Source organism: Strix aluco, chromosome 13 (assembly GCF_031877795.1).
Source record: "Strix aluco isolate bStrAlu1 chromosome 13, bStrAlu1.hap1, whole genome shotgun sequence".
Taxonomy (NCBI): domain Eukaryota; kingdom Metazoa; phylum Chordata; class Aves; order Strigiformes; family Strigidae; genus Strix; species Strix aluco.
Window position 1 is genome coordinate 511,772 of NC_133943.1, and position 14,392 is coordinate 526,163.

Below are 14,392 nucleotides of genomic sequence, written 5' to 3' on the forward strand. Positions count from 1 at the left end.
TTTTTCAGAAAATGGCCAATGTCTTGTGGGAAATGAAGGAGATTTTTGGTATTCAAAGTGTGATCATGTTACGAGAACAAGATGCACAGACCAGGTGCAACTTCCTGGAGCCCCGTGCTAATAATCTACATCCAGAGAGCACCTGGCTGTGCTCCAGGCTGAGGTTTCCTAGAGGTGACAGGGAATTACACACCAGCTAGTGCTTCTGGGCTTTTGAGCTGCGGTCACAGTCTGATGCCTGTTTTTAAACTAGGGTAGTGGGTGGAGAGGAAAGCTTACATCGCTGGCAGGAGAGACGGAAGTGTCAAGTGTCAGTTTTCCCAAAACACGCCTCTCTATTCTTGGATTTCCCGATTGTGTCTCACAGTCCTACAGTGACGGCCCCCAGCTGAGAATCAGAATACAATTAAGGAGCAAACAAAATTCATTTTCCTGACACTCCAGCGGCAGGAACCCCGCCCCCAGCATTTCCCTTTGTGTGGGCACTGCTGCGTCCCTCCAGCCCTCGGCGAGCGCCCCAGCCAGCGGTGAATCCCGGCTGGGTTTGACCTCTCCCGTGACATTTCCTTATTGATTTCCCTCCGTCCCTCAGAAGCATCAGCCTCAGTCAATTGCAGTTCAGCAGATGTGTGAGTTGAAATTGAGACAGTCCATCAAAGTTCAAAATGAAAAGCAACATTGGCTTTTGGAGGCGAATCCTCCAACGGAGACATTTAATAACTGTCAATGTTTAATAAAAATGCAGAAGGTAGCGCTGCACATCCCAGTCATGTTTATTTAGATAGATGCAGTTTGCTGCTCGGGGCCAGCTTCTACTTATTAACTTTTGTTTGCCCATTTTATTTGAGGCTTCTGTGATCTGTGACACTGTGTCTGTTACCTCCAGCCTCGTAGCTGGCCTCGGAGGCCATCAGCTTCCACACGGAAATGCCTGCTCCACAGGGAGGTGGAGAGCTGCGGGCCACCGCGCTGAGAGGGGCCATGGTCCTGCGGGGGGAACCTGCCCGGGCACACCGGGCCCGACAAAATGGTGTGCATGTCCGAAGCAGCACGGGAAGCCAGCGGGGAGCTTGGGTTTCCTGGAGCAGCTGGTAACGCCGGCAAAAGTAATGTTTGGAGAGCCTATGGGAAAGCAAGGAAAGACACTGGTTAGTCCCTCATAGCCAAAGGCGTTGGGCTTTCCACCTTTTTTTTAAGGAGCCACCTGTGACTGTACGTACCAGGCTCCTGAAACAGGAGGCTCCGAGTACAGCCTGTTGCCCAAGGGGGGGCCTTTGCCTTCTTGTCTTTTCCCTGCTGACTGCCTTACAGCAATGCTACCAAACGTTACTCTTGGCTGAAAACAGTTTCAGCTTTGGTTAGAAATAAGAAGCACACAGAGCTGCTTTGCTAAGGTAACCCACAGCTCACAGGTTTTACCCTCCAATATTGCAGATGTCTCTCTGAAATGAGCCCTCCCCCCCTCATTTGGGCAGGCACTGCTGCCTTTGGGGGGGCCCCGCGAGGAAGGCCCAGCCGGACTCTGCATCGCCGCTGCTGTCCGGGCACGGAGGAGAGGCCAGTCCCCGAGGAGCAGGGTCACCCTGGGGCCGTGCAGCCTCTGTGGCACCTCGGGGTTTGTCTGGGCTGCGTCCCCGCAGCAAGGGTGCTGGGCAAGGCTGGAGGGCTGGTGGCAGAGGGAGCCGGCGCGGGGAGGGCAGTGGCTGCTCTGTGTCAGAGGAAAATGGATTTGTTGTGTAACAGAGAATTAGTGCTCAGAAATCCTTTCCGTGAGCTCAGCAGCCTGGATCTGCTTCTGCAGCCGGAGCAAAGCCACACAAAAGCCTTCAGCCGGGAAGCAGAAATAGCTCCCCGGAGCCCCTGCCCTGGCCAGCCGCGTTCTCCGACCCGCTCCGCTCAGCCGCTGGGGACCGGGGCGCCCTGCCTGTGTGCTGTGACCCCCGTCCCGGCAGAGCCCTCACCAGGGCCGGGGAGGGCCCGGGCATCCCGTGGTGGAGCGGGCAGCTGCAGCCCTGCTGCCCGGTGGCCGTGGGGACAGCACTGGCAGGGGCTGGGGACAGCGGGGTCCAGCCGCCCCCCAGACAGCAGCTTCCCCCCACCCTGCCCCCGTCGGTGCGCAGAGCGAGCTGCCCAAAGCGCTTCGTTAATCTGTACCTCAGCTGTGAGGAGGCGGAGCACGTTTTGTTGCCTCGCTACAGATAGGCAGAATGAGGCAGAAAAGCGAATCATTCGAGTTTGCGGGGGAAATTGGCACCAGACCAGTAATTTCTGCCCGTAGCCCGCGGTTGCAAGGCTCCTGCACCTCTGGGATGAGGGTGGATTGCAGAGTTGATTTTTCTGATGCAGAGCAAAGCTCAGTTCTCTGCTTGTGCTAGCTTAGCTTTTCCTCAGTGGTGGTCATGATTAATTTTGTGCTTAGGTGAACTATCAGTGGGGTTTTGACTTTTTATTTGAAGCCAGAGAAGGAGCAGAGGGTGAACGTATTTGCCTGTGCAAGTGCTGCTCCGCTGTGCTTCCAGGTTTCCATGGGGGCCCCATTTATTACCAGATTAACTGGAGTCTCAGCTGAAATCCGGAGGGGTCGGGTGCCTTGCCTGGGGCTTACACTCCAAGTGGCCCCATCGTTTTTGGTGCAACCACCTTGCACACAGGAGCGGCATGTGGCCCCTGGGCCAGCAGCCCCCTTGCCCCCTGACCAAGGCTGGGGGTGTGCGAGGGAGCAGGAGGGGGCAGGAGGCAGCCAGAACCCAGCAGAGACACGGCTCTGCCCGTTCGTTTCACACAGGATAATACAGACCCATGCTGAAATAGCTAAACCCACAGTGCGCTTGCTGGTGGCCAGTCCCAGGAACGCCCCAAAAGCTCAGCAGGGAGGACCTACTGTGTAGGACGCGCCTGCTCAAGCAGAGCTGGGATGGACTGATCCAGAGTCCCTTTATCTGGCAAGTTGCTTAATGCAGCCAGTGGTCTGGTGCAGCCTGAAACTCAGGATGCACATAAGAGGGGGAGAGGAGGAGGAGGAGGAGGAGGAGAAGAGGTGAGAGGGAAGCTGGGCTTTGCTAGCTGGCTCTTTCCAAAGAGAGGAGAGCACAGGGGTGAAGTAGCTGCATCTGGACTAAATTAACTTCTCCGACCTCGGCATGTGGTCTGGGGAGACACTCCCAGCACTGCGGCTGGGCTGAGGGCTCTTCCCCCAGCAGCTGCCACCCGCATCCCACCGGGTGACAGTCTGGCCTTGCCGGAGGGTGACCTGCCGCTTGGCTAGCGGGTGGCCTCTAAACACCCCGGGAGGCTTGGCCTCACCCCTGGCCAGCTCAGAGGAGAGGCTCTGAGCCACGTGTCCCGGGCTGCCCCATGCCATTGGTGCAGGCAGGGATGAAACTAAAGTGCCAGCTCTGCAAAGCTGAACCAGGCTCCGGCAAAACACATTCACTCCTGAGTTCCTGCTAACAGCATGTTCTCTTCACCTATTTTTTCAGCTAAGCCTTTTATAGAGGAGAAAGGTTATCTAAGTAGAGCACAGGGATCTGATTCCCTGTTTGTGTAGACAAAGCCAGACCTGCGCAGCACTGGGAGTCGGTGAGGTGAGGTGAGCTGAGCTCTCATTGTCCCAGGTTTCAGCTGGACCAGAGCTGAGCTGGTCATGTCACCCCCAGAAACTAATCATCTTCCTCCAAGCCCTCGCAGGAGCTAATGAAGTCCTGCTGCACGGAATAATAGGCCTGGCAAGACCTCAAGCTAAGAATTAACTAGTTGGTTGTGCACAATCTCCAGGGAGGTGAAGAACAAGCCTCTTGTGCCACCCTGAGCTCATTTAGCATAGCAGGAAACCTCTTTGCCTTTGCAACACTCTCCTGTCTTCGTCTGAAATCAAACCTTCGGCCTGGTGCCTCGCTGCCGTCTAACGGGGCGGGTGCTGGGGCTGAGCTGAGAGGTGACGCTGAGTGCAGGGAGGGATGGGTGACAGCCGTGGCCCAGCCTGGCCTTGGTGGTGGTGCAGGGCAGCTCTGCTCAGCTGTTGGTTTTCCAGTCTGCATTGCTAATTGTCATGATTAAATGAGGAGTGAGAAAAAAAAGACAGTGCTTGAATTGGTGTTAAATTTATTGATGAGTGGTTAAATCTATTGATGAGTGGAAAAAAACCCATTTGCTTTGAAGCTGCTCCGAGAGGGGGTCCCCTGGCCGAGGGGTGCTCCTGGGAGCGCGGGGTGAGTGTGGAGGCAGCAGCTCAGGGGGTGTCACCTCCAGAAGTGCCGTTTGAACGATGGCTCTCAGCGTTGGTAGGTCTGGGTTTTGCTTCCCAGTGTCAGAGCCCCAGTATGGTACCGGCGCAGGGAAGAGGCAGTTAACCCACACCAGGCTGCTCCAAAGTCTGAAAGGTCGATGGCTCATCTGCACTGGCCGCGGACGGGACTGGATCCCGTGCTGGACTCCGCTGTGCACGGCTGGATCCTGTGCTGCTCGAGTTCCTCGGCACAGAGGAGGAGCTGCCTGGGGCCCGCGTGCTCTCCCGCTTGCCCCAGCCCCTTCCTGGGCATGGCTGCAGCCCCTCTCAGGTGCCAGCTCCCCCCCGGGCACGAGGGGACGGCGGGGGGCCGGGGGATGGCCGAGGAGCAGAGCAGACGTGATGCCATGCCAGCAGGAACGCTCCCGGCAGCTGTGCCGGGCCCTGCGGTCGGTACCAGGCGTCGGGGATCCCTTCCGCAGCCGTGCTGCTGCCCTGGGGCTCACTCTCTGAGGCCTTTCCTGTTGGGTAGTTGAGCTGCAAGTTAACATCTTCTACTTCTACAGTATCAGCAACAGTTTCCTCTTGCCCCTGTTCTGTGAACTGAACCCCTCCAGCCGTGGCACAGCTCCCCTACACCGTGACGGAAGGACACAGCCCTTGGAACAAGCTCAGGAGCAGCGGGCCCAGAGCGAGCAAACCCGCCGTGGTACAGCGAGACGAGTCGTGGCGTCAGCTGCTCTCCACAGACTGCTCAGATCTTTTGGGCCTCTCCTTGTTGTCGCTTTTCTTATTTAAAAAACCTGACGTGTCATCAGATTTCCTGCTGGTGATGAAAGGACCCAGAGCTGGGTCCTGCTGTGGGCGATGCCGTTTCTGATTTGTAGGGAGATCATTTATACTGGCACTTCAGGGATTTTTCCCGCCGTACGCAGGAGTTCCGGCGTTGGTACCACGGGGCTCAGCGGGGGGACGATAAACCCAAGCGAGCGTCGGTGCTCGGTGCGGCACTGAGCACGCTGCCTCCAGGGCAGGGAGTGGCCGGGCCGGCTGCTGGCACATCCCCTGCCCCGGCCACGGCCACCGGCGTGTCGGAGCCAACAGCCGCCGTGGCAGAACCTCAGCGCTGGGGACGAGGGTCGAACAAACACGGGTGGCGACTGGATTTCTCTCTGTTAGAGAAGCGAAGCGGTGTGAGCTGCTCCGTGTTAGCCAGCGGTGTCCTTTAACGCCGTGCCAGAGAGCTGTCTGCGGGAAAAGGCAGACGGATGGACGTCCCCGCAGCATCTCTCTGTGATGGTTTTTTAAAGCCAGACTTGCCCAGCTGATGTTACTTTGAAATCAAATTTGTAAATACATTTAATTTGGAACTTTGTCTCCTTCAAACTGTGATTTATTCACAGACTGATCAGATTAAGTCTGTAGGTTGCAGTGGCTATAAAATATTTACATTGACGCTGCACATTGATTTCTGGGGAGCAGCAGTGCCATGCAAGGCTCTAAATCTTCTGGGCTCTGTGGTGCTGATGATGGATCGGTCTCCAGTGATCCTGGTTGCTTACTGCATGCATTAAAACCAAAGGAGCTTCAGTTGTGCTAAGTAAAGTCCTTAAATACGGACGTTTGTCTGGTCTAGGCCAGTGGTGAGGTCCCGTGGGGACGGGGGTGCCGCTGCTCGGTGGAGTGGGGCTGGAGGGCGTTTGGGATGGGCGGTGGCTGCCCCAGCTTGGTGCCGTCTGTGGGGCTCCACGCCGAGTCGGAGCCTCCTCTGCCCCGCGGTGCTGGGGCGGCATGTCAGGTCCTGGCCTGGGGACATGGAACTCCTGCCTTGGCTGATGCTGGGGCTTGTCCTTTCCTCTTCTGCAGTTTTCGAAGAGCCCGAAGACCCGAGTAACCGGTCGTTTTTTTCCGAGATCATCTCCTCAATCTCTGATGTCAAATTCAGCCACAGTGGGAGGTATATCATGACCCGGGACTATCTCACCGTCAAGGTCTGGGACCTGAACATGGAGAACCGGCCCATCGAGACCTACCAGGTGAGTGCGGCACGGCCGGGTTCCAGCAGCGGTTGGGCACCCGCGGTGGTACAAACCCCATGGATGGCAGCGTTGTGCCGTGAAATCATGGAACGTGAACAAAGAAATGTTAAACGTGGGCTCGAGGGGCTGGAGACCACACCAGGCTGCGTGTGGGTGAGGAGGGGAAGCTCAGGTGCTGGTGGCCCCATGCCTGGCGCTGCCCGAGCCGTTTGTGAAGCAGTGCTGGTGCTGCTTCCTACAGCGGAGGGGTGGCTGTGGTCCAGGCCATGTGATATCGGGCCACGCTGCCCGGCTCGGCCGTGGGGCTGGGCTGGGTCCTCCAGCTCCCAGCAAGCACCAGGCTGGCGTTTGCTGGCCGCTGGGCCATGCCAGCTGGGGCCTCGGCCCTCACACCCATTCCTCCCTGCGGGCAGGTTCATGACTACCTGCGGAGCAAGCTCTGCTCACTCTACGAGAACGACTGCATCTTCGACAAGTTCGAGTGTGTCTGGAACGGGTCCGACAGGTGAGCAGCGCAGCTCCAGGTCTCGCTCTGCGGTGGCCCGGTGGCACCCGCCCCCCCCGCGCCAGCCCTGCCCTGGCTTTCGGGGTCTGGGGAGTAGCTGTGGGTACACCAGGGATCACCCAAACCCCCAGCCCCACACCCAGGCGCTGCTGAGGGTGGCCAAGGGGGTCCCGGGGCCCTCCTGGATGGGTTCAGTTCCTGTCCCCCTTTCTCCCACACGCGGGGGAGGGTGGTGATGCGTTTGGCTCCAGATTGCCAAAGTCTGGGGATGACAACTATCCACAGGTGTGCCACATCGAGCCAGGTGGCAAAAGGCAGGTGTGGCCAGTTGACATGGCAGGATTGCCACACTTTTTTCTCTGAACCATCAGAGCGAGTTAACGAGGCACAACTGGGCCTGAAGCCAATTCCAAATCTAATCCAAATCTCATTATGCCTCTGGATATTCAGTCTGCCTTTAAAAAAAGGTGTGAAAATCACTGGGTTCAGGGCAGCTAAATCTTTGCTGTAAAGACTGTTCTCCTGTTGTTCTCCTGCGAGGAATTGCCTCCCCCATGCATGTTCCCCGGGGTAAGGAGAAGGACATGGCGTCGCTGGCCAAGCCCTCGCCCTCTGGTGCCGGAGGTACCTGGCGTCCCCGTTGTGCCCCCGGGGCCAGGCAGGGCCGGGGTGTCACGGGGGCCGGGGCCGCGTGGTGATGCCATCGTCCTTCCTCCCTCCTGGCAGCGTCATCATGACGGGCTCCTACAACAACTTCTTCCGCATGTTCGACCGCAACACCAAGCGGGACGTGACGCTGGAGGCCTCGCGGGAGAACAGCAAACCCCGCGCCATCCTCAAGCCGCGCAAGGTCTGCGTGGGCGGCAAGCGGAGGAAAGACGAGATTAGCGTGGACAGTCTGGACTTTAGCAAAAAGATCCTGCACACAGCTTGGCACCCCTCCGAGAACATCATTGCCGTGGCAGCAACAAACAACCTGTATATATTCCAGGACAAGGTTAACTAGGAGGACAAGTTGTTCTTTAGGAATCTCATGTACTGATTACTAGTAAACACAAGATTTCAAATGTTTCTTTTCTTTCTTTCCTTTTTTTTTTTTCCTTTTCCTTCCTATTCCTGTGTTCAGTTACTGCTCTGCAGATAGTGGCTGTGCGGAGGCGAGCACCCCTGTCCCCCCGGGGCGGGGGGCACCCCCAGAGACCCCCAATTTCTCTTTATTTACGCACTGAGAGCTGTGGGGCGGCGGGGGCAGCGTTTGGCTTTCGCTGGGCTGGTGCCCCCCGGGCGGCACCGGGGCAGCTGCAGGTGAAGGACGAGCGTGGTGAGGGGCGGGGGCTGTCGGGGGCGCCAGCACCGGTCACAGCGTCCCGCTCCGATTGCTTTGAACCCGACCCTAGAAACTCTCCACCTGGTACGCTGCGAGATCAGAATGTCGTCCCCTTTGCCATTTTTCACATTTGTCTTTTTACTATTATTATTTTGTGTTTTTACCAACAGAGACAGCAAAACCAAACGTAAAATGGAAAAGTTCAGATTTGCAAAGGACAAGTTTAAAGGGGGGGGGCTCTGCTGCGCACCGGGACGCGTCTGCTCTAGCCAGGCTGCTGCCTTCCCCCCCGCCCCACAGAAACCCTCGTGAGGATTTGGCTTTGTAGATACTGTGGTGCCTTTTTTGGTATATGAAATACCTTTATAAATGATGCTTCCAAACTGCATTGATTGCAAACCAAATTGAACCTGGGCTTCTCTTCTGCATTTCTTGTCTTTGCTTTGGTCCTTTTTACTTGTTCTGTTGTAAGCTCTTGCATGTCGTGACTCTCTCTTTCTCTCTCTTTCTTTTTAAATTAATTTATTTATTTATTCATTCAATTTTTTTAAAGATAAAGTATAAGTTGCTAATTTATGACCTTCTAAAAAAGAATCCAACCATATATTGCTGTTAGCACCTGACTGCTTCAGAGAGAGGCTGTCTGTGGTCCTACATTATTATAATGACAATAATAATAAAAACAATAACTCTTCCTCTTTGCATGGCGAGGCTGCCCCTTTCTACTCTAAAGATTGTTCAGGTCCCTCTTTCACTTGAGCAACTGTTCAACAAAAAAACCAGAACTACTGAATTTTCAGTCAATCTGAAAACTGCTCCTGCAACAAAAAGCAAATGAATAAATAAAGTCAATTAAAAAATTCAGCACTGTCACTTCAGAAGTGTCTCGGTGAGGGTGACCCCGCTGTGCCCCACCGTTCCGCGGGGGCAGCGCAGGGACATTTCCACCACTCCAAGGGCATTTTCCCCTCCTGGGCGGCCTCTCTGCGAGGCACCTCCGGGGCTCCCGCATGTCCTGCCGTGGCCTCCCGCCTCTCACCGATGAGGCGGACGAGCTGCCGCTTGCTCCAGGAGCGCAGGGACCGTGTGGAAAACCAGGAGCTGTGTGGCAGCGGGTGCCCCGGCCCTGGGATGGAGCCTGGGGGTGCTGAACCCCCCGGGATGGCCGTCCCCGCCACGGGCGCCTGCGCAGGGCTGGGGCAGGCAGAACTTGCTGCCTCCGAGGAGTGACCTCAAGGGAAAAAACGAAGTGCACTGGCTCATAAATTTATTACAAGTGATGGCTTTCAGGAGTAACTTTTTTTTAAAAACGAAATGGTATAAAAAAATAGCAAGAGTAAATGAACCATTTTTTTAAAAAAAAATGTTCTTTTTTGGTTCCTGTAAAGAAAGCCTGCACTCTGGTATCAGAAGTAAAGTTGTCCCAAACACGTCCTTGTGTGGAGTCGCTGCTTGCTGTGCCTCGGGCGCGCTGGGCGAGGGGAGCGCTGTGGCACCCAGAGGGTCCCTGCTCAGAGCTTGGCTGCCGGGTCTGTGCTGAGGAGGGAGGGCTGGGGTGTCCCAGGGACCCCAGGGATTCTGCACCAGGGCAGTGGATAATTCGGGGGGAGTACAGCCTCCCCCTTAGCCGGGTGCACCGTGGGGAGGGCGAGTCACTGGGGGCAGCGCCGTGGTGGGGCTGAGGAAATGTCACATGATGCTTCAGCTGGTCCCCACTGTCCCGCTGCAACCCCCAGCGCTCCCTGCAGCCAGAGCGGGGGGTTTGGGGTGGGGCAGCGCGTGCCGTGCCAGCAGCGTTGGTTGGTGCCATGCGCGGGACGCTGCCCGGTGCACGCGGCGCCCGAGGGGCCGGCCAACAGCCCGCAATCGATGTCCTGCTCGCCCATGCAGGGAGAGACATTATCACATCCCAGATATTAGCCCCGCAGCCCAGCCTCAGCACTAAATAACTCCGATAACTGGGCTGTGTGGAGTGACAAGGGCCATTACTCTTACCCTGCAGCCTGGCCTCTGGAAAATGGAGCTGCTGGACCCTTCAGTTTGGTGACAGTGTCCAGGGAGCGACTCAGACACCGTCAGAACTCCACCCGGCATCAGGGCCTGGCTCGGCAGAGGAGCACTGGGGTGTCTCTGGCACAAGCTGGAGCCAGCGGCTAACGGCAGCTGGATGCTCCTTTGCACAACACTTGTGGGAGGATCACGAGCAATCGCATGGGGACGTTCATGCCCATAAACGAGCTGCTCCGGGTAGACTGTTGAGCCCTCACCCCTCGGCAGCCTGAACACACACCGTATCTCACAGAAACCAAACACAGCTTTAGCTCCACACACAGAGGGGACCCTGCCCGAGGCGCCGCACGGGGGGGCACCAGCTCCACGCTGTCCTGCCTCGCCCGCGTGTCCCCCAGCAGCACGGCTGCAGCTGCAACCGCAGCACCCCCCCGCCGTGGGGGGGGATAATTGCTTTACCCACAGAATAAGCAGATAAATAAATGTTAATGAACATCTGGTCTCCATAAACAAGATAAATTAAAATTAATAGCAATCTTATTCATTTAATGAACAAGTTAACCATATTTTAAAACAGCCATAAAAACCACGTGGCTTCCTGCAGGGCTGTGCCCAGCCGTGCAGGAAGGAATGAATCCGCCCCCTGCCCTCATGGGGACCCACAGCCCCCCCTCGTCCTGCTCAAGGCACCCTCCATGGCTGCTTGAGGGGACATGAGGGCCCCGGGCAGGCCAGGGGGTGCAGGGGGGGCTGTGGGGTCCCCCCACACCCGGGGGGCTCAGGGGACTCTGTGCTGTTGGCAGCTGAACACCAGAATGAGCTGAGTCTGTGAGCATCAACCCTGTCCTGCCAAACCCTCCCCTGCTGCGCCTTAGCAGACTTTGTTCATAAAAATGAAGATTTTAAAGAAATTTAAAATCAAAACAGACTCTTGTTGCTCTTTTTGCCCAACAGGGATCTGGCTGGTGAGGGGCAGCTGCCACTGGGCCCCCCTGCTCCCCGGCAGCCGTACAGAGTTCAGTTGTACTTCCCAGGTGGGAACTGGACGTCCCGCAGGGTGGAGCAGTTCTGGCCTCTACAATCCTCCTCCCTGCTCCCACAGGTGCTGCCCAACGAGCACCCCTACAAGTGCCCGTTTCAGCTGTCAGCAGTACAAATCCCTCCCAGTGAGCAACCTCCCCCTGGGGCTTGGCTGCAAGGCCCAGGGGGTGGTCACCAAACTGCAATGGCTGAAAAAAATCAATTTCTCAGGGAAGAATCCATCCTTCCACACCCCTCGACTGAGAGGAAGACATCCACGTCAAAGACAGAAGGAAACACTTCGACGCCGCCATCCCATCTCATTTAAGCAAAAGACTAAAGAACCAAACCAGAACATAACTGCCTGCCCCCCGCTGCGCGTGTGCCGACCTGAGCAGAGCCGCAGGGAGATCCAGCGCTGCGCAGGGCCACGGGTTCTGCCAAGCACGGCCATCGGTTTAGGCAATGTGACTTCATGCTTTACTCGTGAATTCAAAGTCCAATAAAATCCAACAAAAACTGGTATTAGGCCTGTACAATCCATATATAAAAAGGGTTGGTTTATTGTAGTTCAAATACATAAACTGAACAATCCCAACATTTCAAAATTAAACTTTAGAAACACAAGTTTAACATTCAAAACAGGAGTATAGTTTACAAGAACCGCCCAGAGGGGAAATCCACAGTCTAATCCAGAAGTATGTAAAGATCACTTTATTGTAAATAAAAGTGTGTTTATACAACCGTCCTGTTCTGCTCCGGTAACCAGTTATTGACCAAGTATTTCCAACTTTGAGTAAAAACTATCAGACAAATCTTCACTTGGGCAGAGCAACCTGATTTTGCTTCTAATTCGTGGGTAGGGTAAGGAACAAAGCAGACCTGTGAACAAATTTAATTTGGTCTCTTAGTCCTAATTCTCCTCTCTCAGCTCTAACTCTGGCTTTCATCGATCTAGTTCCATTTACAAGGGTGGAAGCAAGCAGAGAACTGGGACGTGTTTCCAGGACACGGTCTTCAGCACTGAGCACTTTAAGGTCCCGGCAGCGCCCGTCTCCTCCGCCAGGACCCGGCAGTGCCGGGCTGCGGGCGCACACACGTAGTACAACTGCGAACCACGAGCGCGATCGTCCTCCAGGCTCACATGGGTGACACTGCTGAGAAGAGCCTCCAGACACCCACAGCCCAGACACCGCGCTGCTCGCGGCGCTGCAGCTCCCAAACACAGCCCACACGTTAGATTTTTGTCAGTCATGCCCCAGAGAAATTCATAAATACCTTTAACGTGGGTTTTTTGTTGTTGGTTTTTCCCCCCCAGAGACCATTTTATGTTCACAAATGCTGCTTCTTCCTCTGCTCCTCAGATGGTTTTGCAATATATTCACGGTAATGTGTATGTATAAACCTGACAGATGGCTCATGCAAGCTTTTGATTTAACAGATACCCTTGGCTTAAGAGTATTTCGTAACTATTTTGTTGTTCGCCTGGTGGGCTCGGAGGCGGTGGGCGGTGGGGGCGGGCCTCGGCGGTCCAGGTCATCTACGTAGGACACGATGAGCTTGCGTCTCTCTTCTGGCACGCAGTCGAGTACCAGATACCGCTTGTCGTTCTGCAATATCTTCTCTACATCCTTCAGGTGTTGATCTGACTCCTGGATCAACTTTTTGGATCTGAAACCAAGCAGAAGAATTACCACCCGGGCGTGGGCTAGGCTGGAGCCCACCCTGCCCCCGGCGGCGGCTGCGAGCACAGGGGAGCCGCCCTCACCACAGGGAGGGGGTGAAACAGCAAAGCCAGGACGGGTGCAGGGACCCGGGGAGCTTTTCAGCTGGAAAGATGCCACTTTGGGCCAGGACCAGGCTCCTCAACAGTGCTCCATGCATGGGAACTAAAGGCCTGTGGCCTACATTTGTGCTACGTTACGGAAGCGCCATGGAGGACTCGTGTCTGGCTGCAAGGGCCTTGTACAGCGCTACACGAACTATACAGTGCTAAAACCTAGAGGGGACCAAAGGAAAAAAAACAAAACAGAGTTTTAAATTCAGCATCTAAATGAGGCAAACAATGAGAATTTGGATGTGGAAATCTCAGCAGGGTCCAGCACGAGCTCAGAGCTCTGTCACCCAGCTCAGTGATGCCAGGAGCCAGACCCCCCCCCCACAGCACAGCGCTGGGGACCCAGAGAACTTCATTGCATTTTCTCCCTTGTAAGTGAACTCGTGTTTCTGATAGGAAACTTGTTTTGGTCCCTACCCAAGATGCTGCATCAGTCCCTGAGACCCAGTGAAAAAGGCACCTGCTTTGTGAATCAACCCACCCGCAAGGACGCCCTTTCAGCAAAACCCTCCCACAGAAACCAGGCAAATTAGTTACGGGGCTTTTATAAAATTTCAGCGGAGCCAGTATTTCTTTGCCGTCTACTCCAAAGCGCTGAAACAGAGGCCCCCCTCAGTACTGATCCCTCCTCAGCCTAAGCCAAGGCCTAGTGCAGACAGGAAAGATGGTCCCACCACAAAGCAAACGGAAGGTGACGCTCAGGGCGCCATTGGCTGTTCCAAAGCCAAGGAGAACCTCACACCTGCGGTGGTTTGACTTGCACTGCTTGTTAGTCAGCAGCAGAAGTGTCAAAATAAAGCAAAAAGAGGTCTCGAGCTGCGGCAGACTTTTTTTTTTTTTAACAGGATATGAAAGGTTGTAAAAGTGTAACTTCAACATCAACTTAGCTAGGAGCAAACTCCTGGCAAAACCCGACATCAGTTTGTTGCCACTTATATAGAAAAGAGCAATAAAAAGGTTAGTCCATTGCTGACATCATGCTACACACCTGTACGTTATAAATTTGGTCTCTTTCAATAGCGTTCGGAAGTCAGCTTTGGCAGTAATGTATTTGTCTCTAATGTATTCTTCAAACTCCCTTTGTTTTTTCTGAAAGGAAAGAGGTAAGCTTGAAACACTGAATGCAGGCTGAGGACTTCATGCAACATACTGAACGTAAGCAGTAATTACACTTTAATTATGTTTTTCCTTATATTTTACACTTTTAATTTAAAAAAAAATCTTAAACAATATGACTCCCGTTCATATAAAGCAGAAACCACTCCAGCAGCCATTAACTAATTTTGTCTGTATCCTGCACTAAACTGAAAGTCAGCAACAGTGACGCAAACCGCTTACCCTGTCACTCGAAGAAAATTTAATGCACCTTGGATCTTCTTTAATGATTTTTTTCACTTCTTTCCATGTTGATGTTAAAGTTATCTTTCAA

General features: G+C 54.7%; 2 protein-coding genes across 9 annotated transcripts in view; one reads left to right on the plus strand and one right to left on the minus strand.

Moving 5' to 3' along the window:
• Positions 1 to 9,526, plus strand: part of PPP2R2B (protein phosphatase 2 regulatory subunit Bbeta) — a 101,840-nt gene extending 92,314 nt beyond the window's left edge. For all 3 annotated transcript variants that reach the window (XM_074838519.1, XM_074838518.1, XM_074838520.1), the window contains 3 exons: positions 6,092 to 6,261; positions 6,678 to 6,769; positions 7,496 to 9,526. In XM_074838519.1, the coding sequence (XP_074694620.1) occupies positions 6,092 to 6,261; positions 6,678 to 6,769; positions 7,496 to 7,775 (542 nt within the window). In that variant the 3' untranslated portion in view covers positions 7,776 to 9,526. The remainder of the gene's footprint in view (positions 1 to 6,091; positions 6,262 to 6,677; positions 6,770 to 7,495) is intronic.
• A 2,139-nt stretch (positions 9,527 to 11,665) lies between these two features.
• TCERG1 (transcription elongation regulator 1) overlaps positions 11,666 to 14,392 on the minus strand; it is a 33,967-nt gene continuing 31,240 nt past the window's right edge. For all 6 annotated transcript variants that reach the window (XM_074839066.1, XM_074839065.1, XM_074839063.1 and 3 more), the window contains 3 exons: positions 14,302 to 14,385; positions 13,952 to 14,052; positions 11,666 to 12,797 (listed from right to left, as the gene is read on the minus strand). In XM_074839066.1, the coding sequence (XP_074695167.1) occupies positions 12,596 to 12,797; positions 13,952 to 14,052; positions 14,302 to 14,385 (387 nt within the window). In that variant the 3' untranslated portion in view covers positions 11,666 to 12,595. The remainder of the gene's footprint in view (positions 12,798 to 13,951; positions 14,053 to 14,301; positions 14,386 to 14,392) is intronic.